General features: G+C 43.7%; 1 protein-coding gene across 2 annotated transcripts in view; it reads right to left on the bottom strand.

The window, feature by feature from the left end:
- Window positions 1–37: 37 nt before the first annotated feature.
- Window positions 38–15,897, bottom strand: part of Kdm1b (lysine demethylase 1B) — a 42,119-nt gene continuing 26,259 nt past the window's right edge. For both annotated transcript variants that reach the window (XM_036188377.1, XM_036188378.1), the window contains exons 14-21: window positions 13,234–13,361; window positions 10,910–11,041; window positions 10,323–10,397; window positions 7,238–7,354; window positions 6,414–6,539; window positions 5,476–5,592; window positions 3,950–4,102; window positions 38–1,757 (exon numbers count right to left, since the gene is read on the bottom strand). In XM_036188377.1, coding sequence (XP_036044270.1) covers window positions 1,674–1,757; window positions 3,950–4,102; window positions 5,476–5,592; window positions 6,414–6,539; window positions 7,238–7,354; window positions 10,323–10,397; window positions 10,910–11,041; window positions 13,234–13,361 — 932 coding nt within the window. In that variant the 3' untranslated portion in view covers window positions 38–1,673. The remainder of the gene's footprint in view (window positions 1,758–3,949; window positions 4,103–5,475; window positions 5,593–6,413; window positions 6,540–7,237; window positions 7,355–10,322; window positions 10,398–10,909; window positions 11,042–13,233; window positions 13,362–15,897) is intronic.

The raw sequence follows: 15,897 nt of genomic DNA, 5'->3' as shown, positions 1-15,897 counted from the left end.
ACAGCCCTTGCTGTCCTGGAACTCAGATCCACCTGCCTCTGCCTTCTGAGTGTTGGGATTAAAGGTGTACGCCACCTCTGCCCAGCTCTCATTAACAGAAATCTTAGAGGTTGAAAAATATAAACTCAAAAGTACCATAGTTCCTGTAGAACAAAATAGGAAATTTTGTCACTTAAAACGGGGAGAAAATTAAATACACATTTATACGAGATGGCATAATACAAGCTCAAGTGCCTAGAAACTAAATAACTTAGACTGAAATTTAACATTTTGCATTTATCACTTCACACACACTAAACATATTAATTACTTACACTTTAAAGCAGAATACTTCCCTTATCAGTACCAATGAGTCTCAACAAATAACCTCTAAGTACAGTGAGTAATTAACTTTTAAATATGTAGTCATTGGCTTGTATCACACTTTGATGGGGAGGGTGTATACTAGACTGTTGAGTGCTCACTTCAATGTACATTCTTTGTGTAAGATCTTTTGTTAACAAGCTAGTTTTTGAATTTCAGAAATACCTCATTTCAAAAAGTGGCTTTAAAGTCCTTTGTATAGCCCCCTTTTAAAACCAGATCAGTATAATTCAAAGAATTGTTCAAAGACTTTTTAAAACAAAAGCATATTTCTAGTTTGTCAACTGAAGTTTCTTGGCAGAATAGGCATCTAAAAGACCCTGAAACCCATGTTGAATCTTGAAGTGGAAAAGTTTTGCCATGTCCAGACTTTAATATATGGCTTACAGTATGTGCTGTGTACCAAGATAATTAAATTGTTGTGCAGTTTTCCAGTGGACCTGCCTATGGGAAACTCACTGTAAACTATATAAAATATTAGACACTGTGAAAGTCACTTTAAAAATAAGTGAAGAGGGGCTTTTCATTATTCTGACAAGATTTTTGTCAAATTTCAAGTGTGCTACCCACCCAAAAATGGTTTTAGTTTTTTTATAGTGTGAAAACATTCTGCATCCATTGACAATGTAACATACATACTCACTGTTAAGGAATTGTGAGTCTTATGTTCCTGATGAATGCACAGATCTAAAATATCAAAATATACCTGAATCTTAAGTTTTGAATACCCAATGAAAAGAAATATATGTAGTATAAAATAGCCTAGAAGCTTCATGTCATACCTTCAAATTGTATCAAAAAAGAATTAAAATTTTAAGAAAAGCCCAAATATTGGAGCTGTGTAAAAATATTAAGGCTCATTGGTAAAGGTACTGATAAATTGTCACAGAAAAGCACATGGCTTTCTCTAAGTTTGCTAGTGACCCCTGCTGGATTACCTGGTTTCACAATATATGAAAAGTAATCTGCCAACTAGAATGTCCAGTCTGAAGGGAATCTCCAACCAGAACAAAGGTCCCAATGTTAGGCTATACTGTGCCACCTTCTGAAAACCACAGGACTCAGCACTAATTGGGCCTATGGAAAAATAAAATTAAATACAAGTGCCTAGAAGGATTTTGAGGGTCAGTGATTTCAGAAGAGTGAAATGGGTTTACATTTTCCTATTACCACAGAAACATTTCAATTTTACTATACGGAGTCTCCTCTCTCTTACAAAACTTAAGTTCAACTTGTGTTTTAAACTTTTCCATTTGGGACACAGAAGAAAGCTTAAGTCCATACATGTTCTTTTTGTTTTCTGTTTGTTTTTAAAAGGCTGCAATCTTGCTTGCTTCTCGAACACCACTCAAATATGCCCCTGTAACAGTTTGTGGGAAATGTCTGTTTGTTGCCTGTGGGGGGAAAAAGGAAACTTTCAGATTGTGCATAGAGAATTGATGACATCAACAGGTCATATGACCTTATACTTTTTCTGGTCTACCTAAAAAAGATGTGTTCATGACAGCCTTGAACCTTGGCTTCTTTTACTATGCTTTACCAGACTTCTACAACATGTATCTGATGTCCTTGCCAAGTACTGTGGCATCTACAGAAATACTATCTAGGACAGTAAAAGTTAAGTGCTGGGAGAAAGTATGAATCACAGAAACCTCAGAAATTAGTATTCAGAAGAACATGAGAATAACTACCCAGGGAAAGCAAAGAGTCTAAATAAATCCTACCTTAGCCTAAAACTACCATCTCTAGAAGCAGATGGCAAATGCTGCCTGGTATATGGCCATTATGTGCAATTTGCACAGCTGGCTTAAGATGTCTCTGTCAAACAGTTTCTGGTAAAACTAGACTTGTAACCCCAGATTACAATATACCAAGTATGACTGCAGGTAAACTTGTAATAGAGCTGCCTTTATGATGGGACGGAGAACAGGAACTATCAAAAGTCAAAACAATTCTCCAAAGACTCTGGGAAATGTCAGCCTTCGGGGCTTGAAGAAGCAAAGCAGTGCAGGCTGTGGCTGGTCTCCAAAGCACTTAGGTCTAGGGAGATGATGATGGCCTTCCTCTTCAAGCACAGGGATCTACATGTCTACAAAGCTTGATAGACTGAGTGGCACACCCTTGTCCTCAACTGAAGGAAGGTGAGTCTCTAAAGTGCGTTTTCTGCCCAGCAAGTATAATCCACTTGGTAAACTCCAGGCCTATGAAACCCTGTCTCAGCAAAACAAAACAAAAACCCAAGGTGGACGCTTCAGGGAAATGGCATACCTCAGGCTGAGCTCTGGCACACATTTACCCTTCAAACGTACCCTTCTTCTCAGAAAAACATAGGCATTCTGTTAAATACAAGGTATCCTTCCTAATTACCACTGAGCCTTCCAGCATCCAAAATGCCAAAATCAAAGCTACTACAGAAAAGAAAGGTTTCCAGGCAGTGCTGTCATTGCTGGAGCTATGAAGGTTTTTCAAATGTGCCTCACAAGCAGTAAGGAAAACAGGAAACCTTTTTCAAAAGCCTAAATAACTGAGACAATTGTCGGAGTCAGAATGGTAGAGCAATAAAAACATTTCAAAGTGGAAAGATTACCTAACATCGTCAAATAAAGAGATAAGGTTGGCAATCTAAGAGTTTGAAGGACAGAAGATGTAAGGATAAAGAAAACGGGAGAAAGTGATCAGGAGTAAATTGCTGCAGTGAAAGACTAGTTCTTTAATGGTAAGGATTAGAGAAGTTCAGAGTCCGCCCGGCAAAAGACCATACTATAATCTGTCAGTGAACAAGGGTTCAGATAATAAGCTAGCTAGGATGGAGATCTGCGTGAATTGTAAATTGGAGTTGACTGAAGGGTAGAGGAGACAGGCACCAAAACATCTATCAAGAAAGCAGAAAGCTGTTTAATAATGAACCATGAACACCTTGGCTCAGCAGTAAACATTCCATTGCACATGACAGTTAAAAACACAGATACCAACCAAGTATGTTAGCTCACACCTGGAATCTCTCCAGAGTATGGGGCAGGAGGATTGTTGCAATCCAGCCTGGACTATAGAGTGAGACCTGGTCTTAACAAAGCATGGATACTGCCGGGTGGAGGTGATGCACGCCTTTAATCCCAGCACTCGGGAGGCAGAGGCAGGTGGATCTCTGTGCGTTCAAGGCCAGCCTGGTCAACAAAGTGAGTTCTATAGGAAAGGCGCAAAGCTACACAGAGAAACCCTGTCTAGAAAAACCAAAAAAAAAAAAAAAAAAAGAGCATGGATACCAACTAAGTAAAATAGCTGCATTAAAAGAATGGTGCATAGAGACTAAATAAGCTATATTTTTAATACAACAAAGTAAGCCAGAGTCTAGTATTATTATACAATGCCAATATAAATAAGAGGAAGATACACCTACAAGAAGGATCTGTTCACAGGAAGCCAGACAGTAAAAATGCCTGCTAGGAGAAATATAAGGCAGGCTTTCAGAATGGAGAGGGCTTCTATCATGTGCAGTCACGAGATACTCAAACATACTTGACTTGGGTTTTAAGACAGCCATTTTTACTGAAAATAAAAAGATTGGGTGTGATGTCAAGATACGTACCTCACCAGCAAAAAAGACAGTTCCTTGTATTTCTTCAGCAATGATGTCATAGGCCTCACCACTTCCAAATGTCTTGACGAAACTATATGCCATCTGGATCCATGGCTCTGTGCTCCACCGTGTGACAAAATACTTAATGGGATCTGGGATCTCCTTATGTGCAAACAAGAAATTATGTTTAAAAAAGGATCAAAAGGAACTCAGATACACCACAACCCAATTAGAAAGAAATGTTCCCCCAGTAGGCCTGTGTTTATTGTGGTAGCCTCCTAAGCAGTAATATGTCTGTCCCTCCTTCCCCTTAACTCTTTCCCTTCCCCAGCCCCACTCTATCCCTCCACTTCTGTGCTTCACCTGCAAAGACCCATCCTGTACAAGGAATGGTTACAGTGGCTATAAACTAAACTTAGTTTTGTCCACTGGCCTCTGACAAGCTTTAACCTGAGAAACACTTCCCTATAACTACAGTTTCAAGTAACTAAAAATCCAGGTGGAAACCAAAGCTGAGCGCGACTGTGTGACAGTTACATGACTAGTTAGATCCTCTTATAAAGAACCGGCAACAGCTGAATGATCCTCAGAATTTCTAATTTTGAGTCACTTCACTTCTGTTTCTACTCTTAATTAGAGACAGGTCATGGCTACTTCCAGATCGCCAAAGAATGAAAAAAGGTACCCGGAGCTCCTTGTAGAGAGACTTGTTTATGTGGTGCACTAGGAAATTTTAGAAAACACCCTTCTTTAAAAGGAATGTTGTATATTGCCCGGTAAGCTGGACAGCTCAGTGGGTAAGGCACTTCTGCCAAAGCCTGATGACCTAAGTGATCACTAGAACATAGTGGAAGGAGGTTGTCCTCTGACATTACGGATATGTAAATGGCATGCATATTTATATACATAGATGTTTTCTTTTTAAAGAATGTAGTCAAAGCATTACAGCTTGGGTAAACATGGCAACTAAAGAAAACATGGCCTTTTACAGTCTTAGGAGAGGAAGATAGTATAATTGATGTGATGAGAAAAAGAAGACAGTCGTATTGTGGACTGCTGCTCTACAGCTCCAGCAGACCCAAGTTTTAGTACTAAGTCCATCCAAACGGAACTTGGAAGTGTGTATCTTTACTAGGTAACTGGATTATAATGGGGGTGTTAAGAGAAGGACTAATTCAGTGTGACCAGCTTCTGTCTTTAGAACACAGAAGGAAAAGGATTCAGGGATACCAAGGAAAACATCTGTAAACCATGAGGAGTTCTATAGAGACCAACCCAGCTAGACATCTTAATCCTGGGCCTGAGCCTGCGGAACTATAAACGACTAAGTCTCAGCACCTGTGCTGTGGCATTTTGCTATAGCAGTCCCAGTACTCAGCTAGTTCCTCATGTGGAGAGGGCAACTGCAAGGAAAATAATGTGGCCTGTCTTGATCCCTTCGTATTCAGTAATGCAGACTGGCTTCCAGTCCCACCTGCTCAGACCACATCCACAATAATAAGCACATTAATCCTCTCAAGGAGGGTTTTTCTCACCTGCTCCTTAAACAGCTCCCGAAGGACGCCCATGCACTGCTGTAACACCTGCTTGTCATCCATGGTCTTGAGGGATGCCACTGCCTCCCCTGTGATCACGGACATCAGTACACTCTGCTGCTTTTGCAGGTGGCGGGGGAAGCACAGGACATTTGCTGTAAAGGCTCATTTCCACACACAAGGGCCTCATTCTCCTAGGCTGAATTTCATTGTGTCCCATTGTCCTTTATCTCTACTTCAATCCCCATCCATTCTCCTCATGCACATTACTCATCCCCCACTACAGTCCCCTGCTGGAAAGAAACACTCATGAAATAATGGAAATGTCAAATTCAAAGTTCCCTTGGCTGTTTATGAAATTTTGTTTGAGAAGCAGCAGTAAGTTTGAGAAAGAAATCCGCAGGAATAATTAAATACAACCTTCCATGGCTCCCACATGAACCCCCCCAAAGCACTCCCCTAAGTGAGGAAAAGTAGGAAGCGGTGGCTAGGTTCCTCTGTTTGGGCAGCACAGCTGCAGGGATGTTCCCACAGCTTTCTACCCCCAGGGCTGTACTCGAATGTCTACCTTTCTCATCTACTGCCATCACAGCCCTCACACGGACATCCCATATCCAACCTTCTAGCACAGAGACAACAGTTAGGAAGTTTGGTCCACTTCTTCACTGTGCTGTCACTGGCCCTACCTGAGGAATTCACTTTCAACCTGAAAGTGAGCTCCGAGTCATCCCCCAGAGAGCAGAATTGATACTTTTAAGAAAACAGGGCAAGGACTGGGACTCTTTATCCCAAAGGAAATGCCCCAGTCGCTGCATCCTCCCCAGAATATAAACACATAACACAGAGCTACACAACCGTGGTTCATTTCTGTTCATGGCACATAATTTGCAAACCCTAAACTTCAAGAAAGGAATTCAAACCACACCACAAAACTTTACCTGGGGGTCCATGTCATAGTATACAGCAAAGAGCCCTCGCTGGCTGGCACTGGGAGGAACATGACCAAAAAAGTCAGCCCCTTGAACTTTACTGTCCCAAAATCTATATGGAAACTGCAAGGCAATCTGGAAAGCAAGCAAGAGAAGGGTAAACACCCCGTGTCAATCACAGGCCATCTCTAAGTGCAACCTAGAAGTCTACTTAGAAACAACTACACTAGGTTCAGAACTCCCCACCTATTCAGTCCTGAGCTTCCATAAGCCACAAACCACTCAAAAGGCCTAGTGTCTCCCACACTGCCTTGACTGCTAAAGGAGACCATAAAGGCTGCAAAAATCCGAAACCCTGGGCACACTGGGACCCAGGGAGAGGACGGACACAGGAGAACAAAACAAATGAAGAGCAGCTTACAGCAAAGCCAAACTCAGCTAACCAGATTCATTTCCCTGCTGGGCATGGTAGGCAGGTGACAACCAGGACTTCAAATCTACCCCTAGCTACATAGTTTGAAGGCAGTCTAGACTACATGAGACCCCATTCTAGGGGTTCAAGAGAACTGATTCCCCTAAAAGTCAAAGTGGAATTCAGCTGGCCTTTTTTAACCCGTTATATCAGAAATTTTTAAGGCTAAACTTTTTCATAATATCTCCCTCCCCATTTTTAACTGAGTAAATTGGTTCTTTGACAATCATACATGTATATAGTATATTCTGTTTACTAACTCTCTTTTGTTTGCCTAATTGTACAAAAGGTTATATTATCCATACAAAACTATCAGCCAGCACTATCTCTTGAGTTCTGAGGCTAAGGTAATTTAGGTCACCTTTTCAATGATGCCTGCGCCCAAGCTATTGATGGCCTTCATCTTCTTCTCTGATAATGGTGGATTAAACTGGATAGCACCTCTCTGTAGTATGGCCAATGGTACAGTGACTAATACCTGTGGGGAACAATTAACACAACATAGCATCTGAAACTACCCATGCTTCTCAGTGGCTCAGACCAACACCTGAGCAGAGAATGCTCTACTTCTAGTTGTAAAACTGTCAATATCCCACTTTATGTTCTAAGAACAAGGGGTGTTATGTAAGATCACACAGATTGTTCACTGCACAATTGAGCCTAGCTGAGCAAAAGTAGCATCCACACAGGAATGTACATAAAGAACTTTCTTGATGGCTAGTGATAATGCTGGGTCAGGAGGGTAGCATACTTCATCTCTGAAATGCAGTGCTATTTATGGAAATGGCCCAGCCAAGCATGGTGGTAAATATTTGTAATCCTAGCACTCCAGAGATAGAGACAAGATGATCAAAATCAGCCTGGACTACACAGCAAGCCCCAGGCCAATCAGATACACAGTCAGATCTTGTCCACAAAAAAATGAAAAAGAAATGGGGAGGGGGGACCCAAAATAACAGCTGTTCTGTCACTCTCATTGCCATGCCTGTCAGTAGTCTACACAGGAAATGCTTGTCCTTACTGATCGAGAATCAGAGGACCACTTCAAAGTAGGAGGCAATAATATGCTCCATAATTGATAAGCAGATCACAAGTACTAGGGTTATAAACTGTGAAACCACATGAGAACTTTTTAAGCAGTAGGCACTTTACTACAAGGTCTCCAGTAGTTTTAAAGGTCAGATTGAACTCTCAGCTGGGTATGGTAGCATAGGCCTATAATCTAGCACTTGTAAAGTTAAGGCCAACCGAGGCTACACACCAAGGACCTATTGTGGGGGAAAAAGACCCTTGAGGCCACATAATAACAAGCCGTCAAGGATAACTGCTGTCTCACCTTACCATTCAGAAAGTTCTAGTTCCAAAATCAACGAAGGAGTCATTACTACTGCTACCAGTAGATAGAAAGACCTGTACCAGCAAACAGGCGTTTCCTGCCCTGCCTTTTGGCTTCATGGGACCCCTGCTATCCCTGCCACAGCAAAACCAAGCACCTTCACCACTGTGCTCTCAGCAGAGGAAGCAATAGCGAAGCAGGCTCCACCTCCCAGATGTGTATATGACTGGTTGCATCTCACTTACAGGGAAAACTGTAGCAGCAAGGGAGTCTGAAGGAAGAGGGAGGGAAAGAAATATATCTGCCTTTCAGTATCTGCAGGACTAGATGAAACAAGGATGCAGGTGGAACGCAACTGAATTCTCAACATCCTATCTACTCTCCTCCTCAAATACTCCATATATTTGGTTTAACCACCAATTCCAGAATCAAAGCAAGTCCAGAGTTCTGTGAGTTTTGTCACTACTTTCTGCCACCCCAAAGTATTAAAGTATAAAACATGTTCTCTCCTACAATCTATTTGTGTGTACTAGCATCCGCATGACCAAAATAGTCATTGCCAAACAACAGCTGACATGACAACTGCAAAAAATAAGTAAAACCTAGAAGTCTTACCAACAAAACTCCAAGAGTAGCAGCTCTTGAGTAAGCCACTAGGCCAGTGGTACAAACTCACCCTGGTGGGACAATGAGGCTCATTTTCCGCGAAAGCAACCTAGACTGAGTTAGTCTGTCACAAGTCTTTATCTCCCCAGCTGGGTTGCAATGCTTTCACTCACATGTTCAAGAAGACATCCAATACAAACTGATGAATATTAGCCATATAATAAAAATATTTGCTTTAAACATTTCAAAGTACAATTCGTAGCTATGCCAATTCATCTGGAAGGCCTAAATACAAAGGCTCAGGAGTGCCTATGTGTCGCCAACATCAGCAGAGAGTAAGGGTGACCAGGCAGGGAAACACCAAGTGTCCTGTTCTCATAGACACTAAGATGCAGACACAATTGCCTCCGTTGAATAGTTAGCTGAGTTGTAATTTTAAAAGGCCGTACTTAGGATACTAGCCTTAGGAGGAACTTACACAGTAGGAGCTTACAGTGATACCACTGCCCAGTGGCTCCAGCAAGCTGCAAAGAAATCTCAGAGAGGCTTGAAAAACATACCCAACCAAGTTCAATGAGAATCCCTGCAGGGTGCTGAGAACCACTGCATGGTCTCCCAGCCAGCTGATGACAGGAGTTTAAGACACTCCCAACCCATGGCATCTCTAGGCCATGTCCTCCCCGTGTGACATGCAAGCCTTTGTTTCTGAATGAATACTCAGGACTGTGAAAAGGTGTCAGATAATGAAGAGGAGAAAGCAAAGCTAGTCTGCCAACAGGTGACAGGATCCATCAGTGAGATCTCTTTATCATCATTCCAGCTCCAGAAATAACCAAGCTTTCAGGGTTTATTCAATCTCTATCCCAAGGAACTGCCTTTGTTTTGCAGTACTAGGCTTCACATTGTGAGTTCAGGAACAAGACCCAGCACCTTGCACTATGCACCTATTGAAGCTGTTTACCAAAATCCAAGTTACATCAAAGTACTTAAGCTCCATGAGAGTACACTTTCAAGACGAAAACTTGAATTTTAAAAGCGTTCCATGGTAAAAGTACAGAACTGAAGTAACAGGTCTCTTCAATGCACAACTTCTCCAAGCCCTTTTGACATCCCTTTCAACCCTAAGAGGCGGTACTATGTAACATTTCCTAAACTCATGTGACCAAGGCATTTCCAGGAGGAAGAGCTGAGGATGACATCCAGGCCCTCACATTAGAGCTCAATAGTGCCGGCTCTGGGAATGTTCTTATTCAATTATTAGGACCAGTGTACCACAGAACCCACTTTAAGGATCACAGAATTCTATCTGCCATGTGTTTAGATGGTACTTGACTATTTCAGATTTATAAGCTACCCAAAACTTATGGGTAGACCTACTTCATTAGAAGCTAACAAGTCTCTAGGCAGACTGCCAAGGACAAACTGCTTGACAGCAAAGACTGTTTTCTTCTCCACAGGCCCTTGGCAGTATGATGCTCTATCCTAGTAGGACCCCAGCACCTACCTTTTGTGCAGAATGCCCTATACCATCTGTCGTGGTAACTTGCACTTCATCTCCAGTATAATCTATACTTTGCACCTGTTCAAGACAAACATTTAGAAACAACGTGAGGGTCAGGAACTTTCCCACTCCCATGCATGTGTGTGTACTGCTGAGGCTATGCGGACCAGTAAGTGCTGGGCATGCAGCATTCTTGAGTGGTTACAGCTGAACTCAAGAGTTAGTTTATAAACATGCCAGGATAATGGAAAACCCTTTCTTATAGCACAAAGTGTGATAGATCATTTCTGAAACAATGATGATGTCAGCCCATTGGGATGATGAACTGAAGTGTTAGAGTAGGATTAGCAAGGTCATGAGGTACTCAAACACTGTATTAGTGAACTATGCCCAGGCCACTCTGGTTTCCAAACCTTAGGCACTACTTAACTGAGTGGATGCTGTGCTTCTCAGGCTACATTTGCACCCTTCAAAGCCTTGGGAGACACTGGCTGACTGTCCAAACACATACCTATTACCTGAGAATCATTCTCAGCTATAGATCCTCCTCAAACAAGGAAAAACCAGAGCCTCCCACCGTCCAAACTCACTGGAGATTTGAGGCGAATATCTAGTCCTTCAGCCAGTTTTTCAATGATAGTGGAGTATCCAGGAGTTAGAAGAGTATGGTCACCAGCAAACTGTGCAAAGAATTCATTGTGGTCCCAGGAGCGTGCAGACACCTGGGAAATAATACATGTTAGGAATCCATAATGTAAACACACAAGCTGCCCCTGATGATATCAAAAAGAGATCCAGGTGGGAAAAGGCACCCAAGGCAGGAGGCAGAGTACCAATCCCAGAAGAAGCGAGGACAACACGCAGCCCCAGCGTACAGCACTGTCTGGGAAAGGCAAACTGTGACACACAGAAAGGCTTACTTTAGAGCAACAGGTCCAAACCGACATGCCTCTAACTCTAGCACTTGGAAGACGGAGGCACTGCCCTAAATTCCAGGCCAGATTAGTCTACAGAGTGAGAGTTTGTCTAAAATAAATACAGTGGACAGCACCCAAGGGACAGTATGAGGCTGTCCTTTGGTCTACACATGTACGTGTACATCCACACACATGACAAATGGGGGAAGGAGGTTTAAATAATTTGAGAATGGACACTACTCGTTGATTAAAAAGAAAAAAAGTTCATTTTCATTTTATGCATCAGCTGAAGGGGACTCCTGCACAGTGGAGGTTCCCTCCAGACCCCAGATTAGGCACCACACCCAAACACCTGTTTTCATAGAGAGATTCTTTATTTAGCAGGGAAGAAAAGTTAAAAGGCTGCTTTCTGACTCGGGCAGAAAACAGCAGCAAATGACCTTGCAGGTGTAGTTTTAAGAGGGGAAGAGGGGAGGTCTGGGTTATAGTGGGCTAGGATGCAGTGGTAAAGGAAATGGGGACCAAGAAGGGAACAGGAACAAGGGAAAGGGGTCAGGGGTATGTGTCCTGCAGGGACAAAGGACTGTCTCTGCATAGAGGGGGGGACAGATATGGCACATGGACAAATGGCGGTTTAAAACGGTAAAGGGGGAGACCTCGTGTTAGGATGAGGTGTTTAATTTTGATTGGGCATGTTAGTTAGGTGAGCCAGAGGGGGCTTCTGATTGCTGGACTTCAATACTTTGATAGCTGGACCCTGGTAATCAGCCTCAGGAGGTGGAAGCAGCCAAATAAGGGAATGGACCTTGGGGGCTACCTTTAGGAATGTAATCTAACAGTTTTTAGCAGAGCAGATGGGAATGGGGAAGGGGCAAGGCCTACCACAGCCACATGTTCCAGTGGGCCAGTGTCTCTTCATCAGCAAGTCTGGCAAAGGCAAATTCTATGGCAGTCAAACTGCGTTTGTTCAATTCCACAGGAAAATATGCCAAACTTCTCTCAACATGGGTAGGAGGAGTTCCATAGAGGCCAAGACCCAGCATGCTTGGGGAAAATGGTTCACTTCAAATTGTAATGCAGAATAGCATGGAGGCGGAGGTGTCCTCAAGACTGCTTCTAAGCAGGGTAATGGAGTGTTAGCTTCCCAGCTGGTTAAATGAGTTAGGTGAGCCTGAAACTGACTTCTACAAGACACACAGGATAGAACTGCAATGCTACATTATCTTGGTTTCTTGGAGCAATGTTTTTAAACAACATGGCTCCACTAAAATGACTCTCCAGGCCACTGCACAGGATTGGGACTGGGGCTTGGGAGAGAGTAGCAAAGGACAAGACTATTGGCCCCCTCTCTGGTCCAGCCCAGCATCTCCTCCTTGGGAGTATACAGAGGGAACTTCTTCACAGGCAGTATGGAGGCACATGTCTGTAACCCTATCACCTGGGAGGCTGAGGAATGAGAAGCCATACTTTAAAGACCAATAAACCACCAGCCAAGTGTGGTGGTATGTGCCTGTGACCCCGGGAGGCAGTGGCAAGAGGCATTGGAGCTATGTAACAAGTTTAAACCCAGCCTGGGTTACAAAAGCGCCCAGGAAGATGGCTCTCTGGGTGAAAGTGCTTGTTGCCTAAGCCTGTGACCTGAGTTTGATAGTCAGAGCTTACAGTGAAAACAGATCTGGAAGGCTGGCATCTAGCCAATTATGTATGCAGTGGCACTCTGGCTACTGGAGACAGACAGACAGAAAGACAGACAGACACACACACACACACAGACAGAGACAGATGCAAGAGATGCAAGAGATGGCTGACAGCAAGCCTCACAGATCCTCCTTGTCTCTGCTTCCTCAGCACTGAGATCAGAAGCACATACCACCACGTCCGGTGCTCTCCCAGGGACTGGGGGTCCAAACTCAGACCCACACGCTTATGCAGCAGCACTGTCCTGGATGAGCCTGCTCCCCAGCTCATGCAAGAGTATTTCAGGCCCCCTGGCTCACCTGGTGCAGGCTGCTGCCACAGGCGTACTCCAGGTTACTTAGATGGAACTGTAACACCTGTCCCTCCAGCTCGCTGAACTGGATGCCAGACTCCTTCACAAAAGCTCGATAGATCTCCTCTATCTTCTCTGTGATAGGAATGGATCAGAACAAAACAATCAGTTGAGAAGCAATTTCCTGTCCAATTCCCCGATCCTTCTATCCCCAACAGAGCCCAAAACTTCCAGTCTTCCTAAGCAAACTCAGGAATAAGTAATGAGCAATAAACTTGATGGGGCTGCGTCCTCAGCAAGCAAATGCTTAATCTTAATGAAAACAAAGCTAGAAGAAGCTGGACCTTAAAACATGTTAAGTTCCTATTTAGTTGAGAAACTGTTTCCTTTCTGCTCAAGATGTGGCAAAAAGTATCCTTAGGCGTGCACAGACAGGACTGCCATGTCCTTCTTCTCTGACTGCTATGGCTTGAGGTTCCATCATCTCCCCTTACTAATGAAAATACAGAAGACTGCTAGGCTGCAGTCTCCTGGGGCCTCTGGCTGTGTCAGCCATCTTCCTCAACACCACTAAAGAATTCCTGTTGCCACACACAATTAAGTTCCAAAAGCCGACTGAGCAGGGTGGCCACCTGCTGGCTTCGCCCAAGTAGCAACTTCAACCTACCCATTTTGAGGCTAGGCCACATAGCTCTTAAATCCTTTCAGGGTAAATCCTAGCCCTGCTGGACTTGCTTTTCCTGCTGTCTAGTTTAAGCACACCCTCCAGTGCCTTACAGTCTGGTGTTATCTAGCTGCTGCCTCAGCCTTCCTCCCTGGTGCTGTGTACTACAGGTGTGTGCTTGCGAAATGGTTCTGATTGGCTTAACTAGACAATTGGGGGTGGGGGGTGGGGGGGTGCACACTCGGTAGCTGAGGGCTCTGGCTCTTGCCTAATTCCAAGCATCTTAGTACATGCTGGGTACTGTAGTGACGACAATCACCCAACACGTCCCAGACTCCAGTTTCTATGAAGGGCTATGGGCCTATGTGACTAGAACCACCACTGACCATCCCTTGTTTTGATTTCAGAGCTGGAGAATGGACTCAGCACCTTGGGTGAGGTAGACAAATGGTCTCCTACTAAGACTGGTCTGAGCTTCTGACTTTCTGAGACAAGGTGTGTATGTATTAACAGTATGTAACAGCATGTGTTTGTGTCTGTGTGTGTGTAACTCTAGATCCTGACTCAGCCTCAACTCCAAATTCTCACTAAAATGTTCTAATTCTTAAGTAATTTGTCATGTTGCAAGGCCCAGGGCCCCTGGGTCTGTGCCAGGTTTCTGCCCTGGTGTCTTCAGCTATTGGTGACTTTTTTTGTGGCCCTTTGTAGCGGCCCCATTCCCGCCTGCTGACAGTCTCTGCATCCCTGTCACTTTGTGAAAAGGGAAGAAACACCATTGTCACAGCCCAGCATGGAATTAGGCATAAGCAGACTAATCTTTATGTAAGTAATGTCTTAAAGTTTTAGTCCATATCCCTTGTGAAATGACCTCTAGCCCCAAAGCGCGCGCACACGCGCACACACACACACACACACACACACACACGCACACACACTCCAGCTACACTGAGACTGCAGACAACTGAGATGTAGGCAGAATACAGCCGTAACTTTTTTAATAAAATATTAAGCTTAAGCAATTACTTATAAATTATTCTTGGGCCTCCTTTAATGTTTTAAAGCAAGGCCAAGAGAAAAAGCCGTAACAAAGCGGGTAGCTAAGAAAGAAATGTAAAGAGAACCCAGCCAGTGTCTGTCATACAGGTGGAAAACATTGAGAAGAGAGCTGGCTGGGTGTGATGACACCCCTAAAATCCCAGCACTCTGGAGGCTGAGGCAGGAGGATTCCAAGTTCACGGCCAGCCTGGGCTGCATGGTGAGACTGCCTCCAAAAGAAAAGGACAATCTGGAGACTTGTCAAGTCAGCCAAGCAATTTCAGTTCCAAGAGGTTAACAGCTGCTCAGTTGGGCTGGGCACAACACACCTGATTCAATGGCCCTACTGCCTGGAGGGTATTTCTGGAAATTCTGTCATGGCTGTCTGCCAATCCCTTTCCAACAACGATCTGTGGGTCAAAGGTGGGGGAGGAGGTTGGAGAGACATGCCCTGTGTGCCCACTAATTTAACTGTCACCCTGATACAAAGCAGCATCTGGGAATGGGAGTGATTCAGTGAGGGATTGTCTCAACTGCCTCAAAGGATGAGGGAAGACACAGGCTGAAAGTGGGCAGCACCGTCCCGGGTTTGAGGACCACGACTGTATAATTAAAGGATGCATGCATTTCCTTCTCTTTGCTCTTGACTATGGATATGATGTGACTCCCCTGCCAGGATGGACTGTAACCTAAGCTAACTAAACCCTTCTTTCCTAAGTTGCTTTTTGTCAGAGTCTATCACAGAAACAGAAATGAAACTCAAAACACCAGCTACTGAAACAAAGTACATTATCAGCTGAGAACTGAGAACATGCACATCAAAATACATAAAGATTAACATATTAGAGAGTTCAAACAGTCACACTTCAAAACATACCATGCCTCCAAGAACTACAAATGAAAAATAGAGGTCACAAAATTGTGGGTTACAGAAACAGAAATGTAGGAACAGTAGACAACGTCCCAGCTGGT

This window comes from Onychomys torridus, chromosome 5 (genome assembly GCF_903995425.1).
Source record: "Onychomys torridus chromosome 5, mOncTor1.1, whole genome shotgun sequence".
Classification (NCBI taxonomy): Eukaryota; Metazoa; Chordata; class Mammalia; order Rodentia; family Cricetidae; genus Onychomys; species Onychomys torridus.
This window is presented reverse-complemented; position numbering and strand designations above follow the sequence as displayed.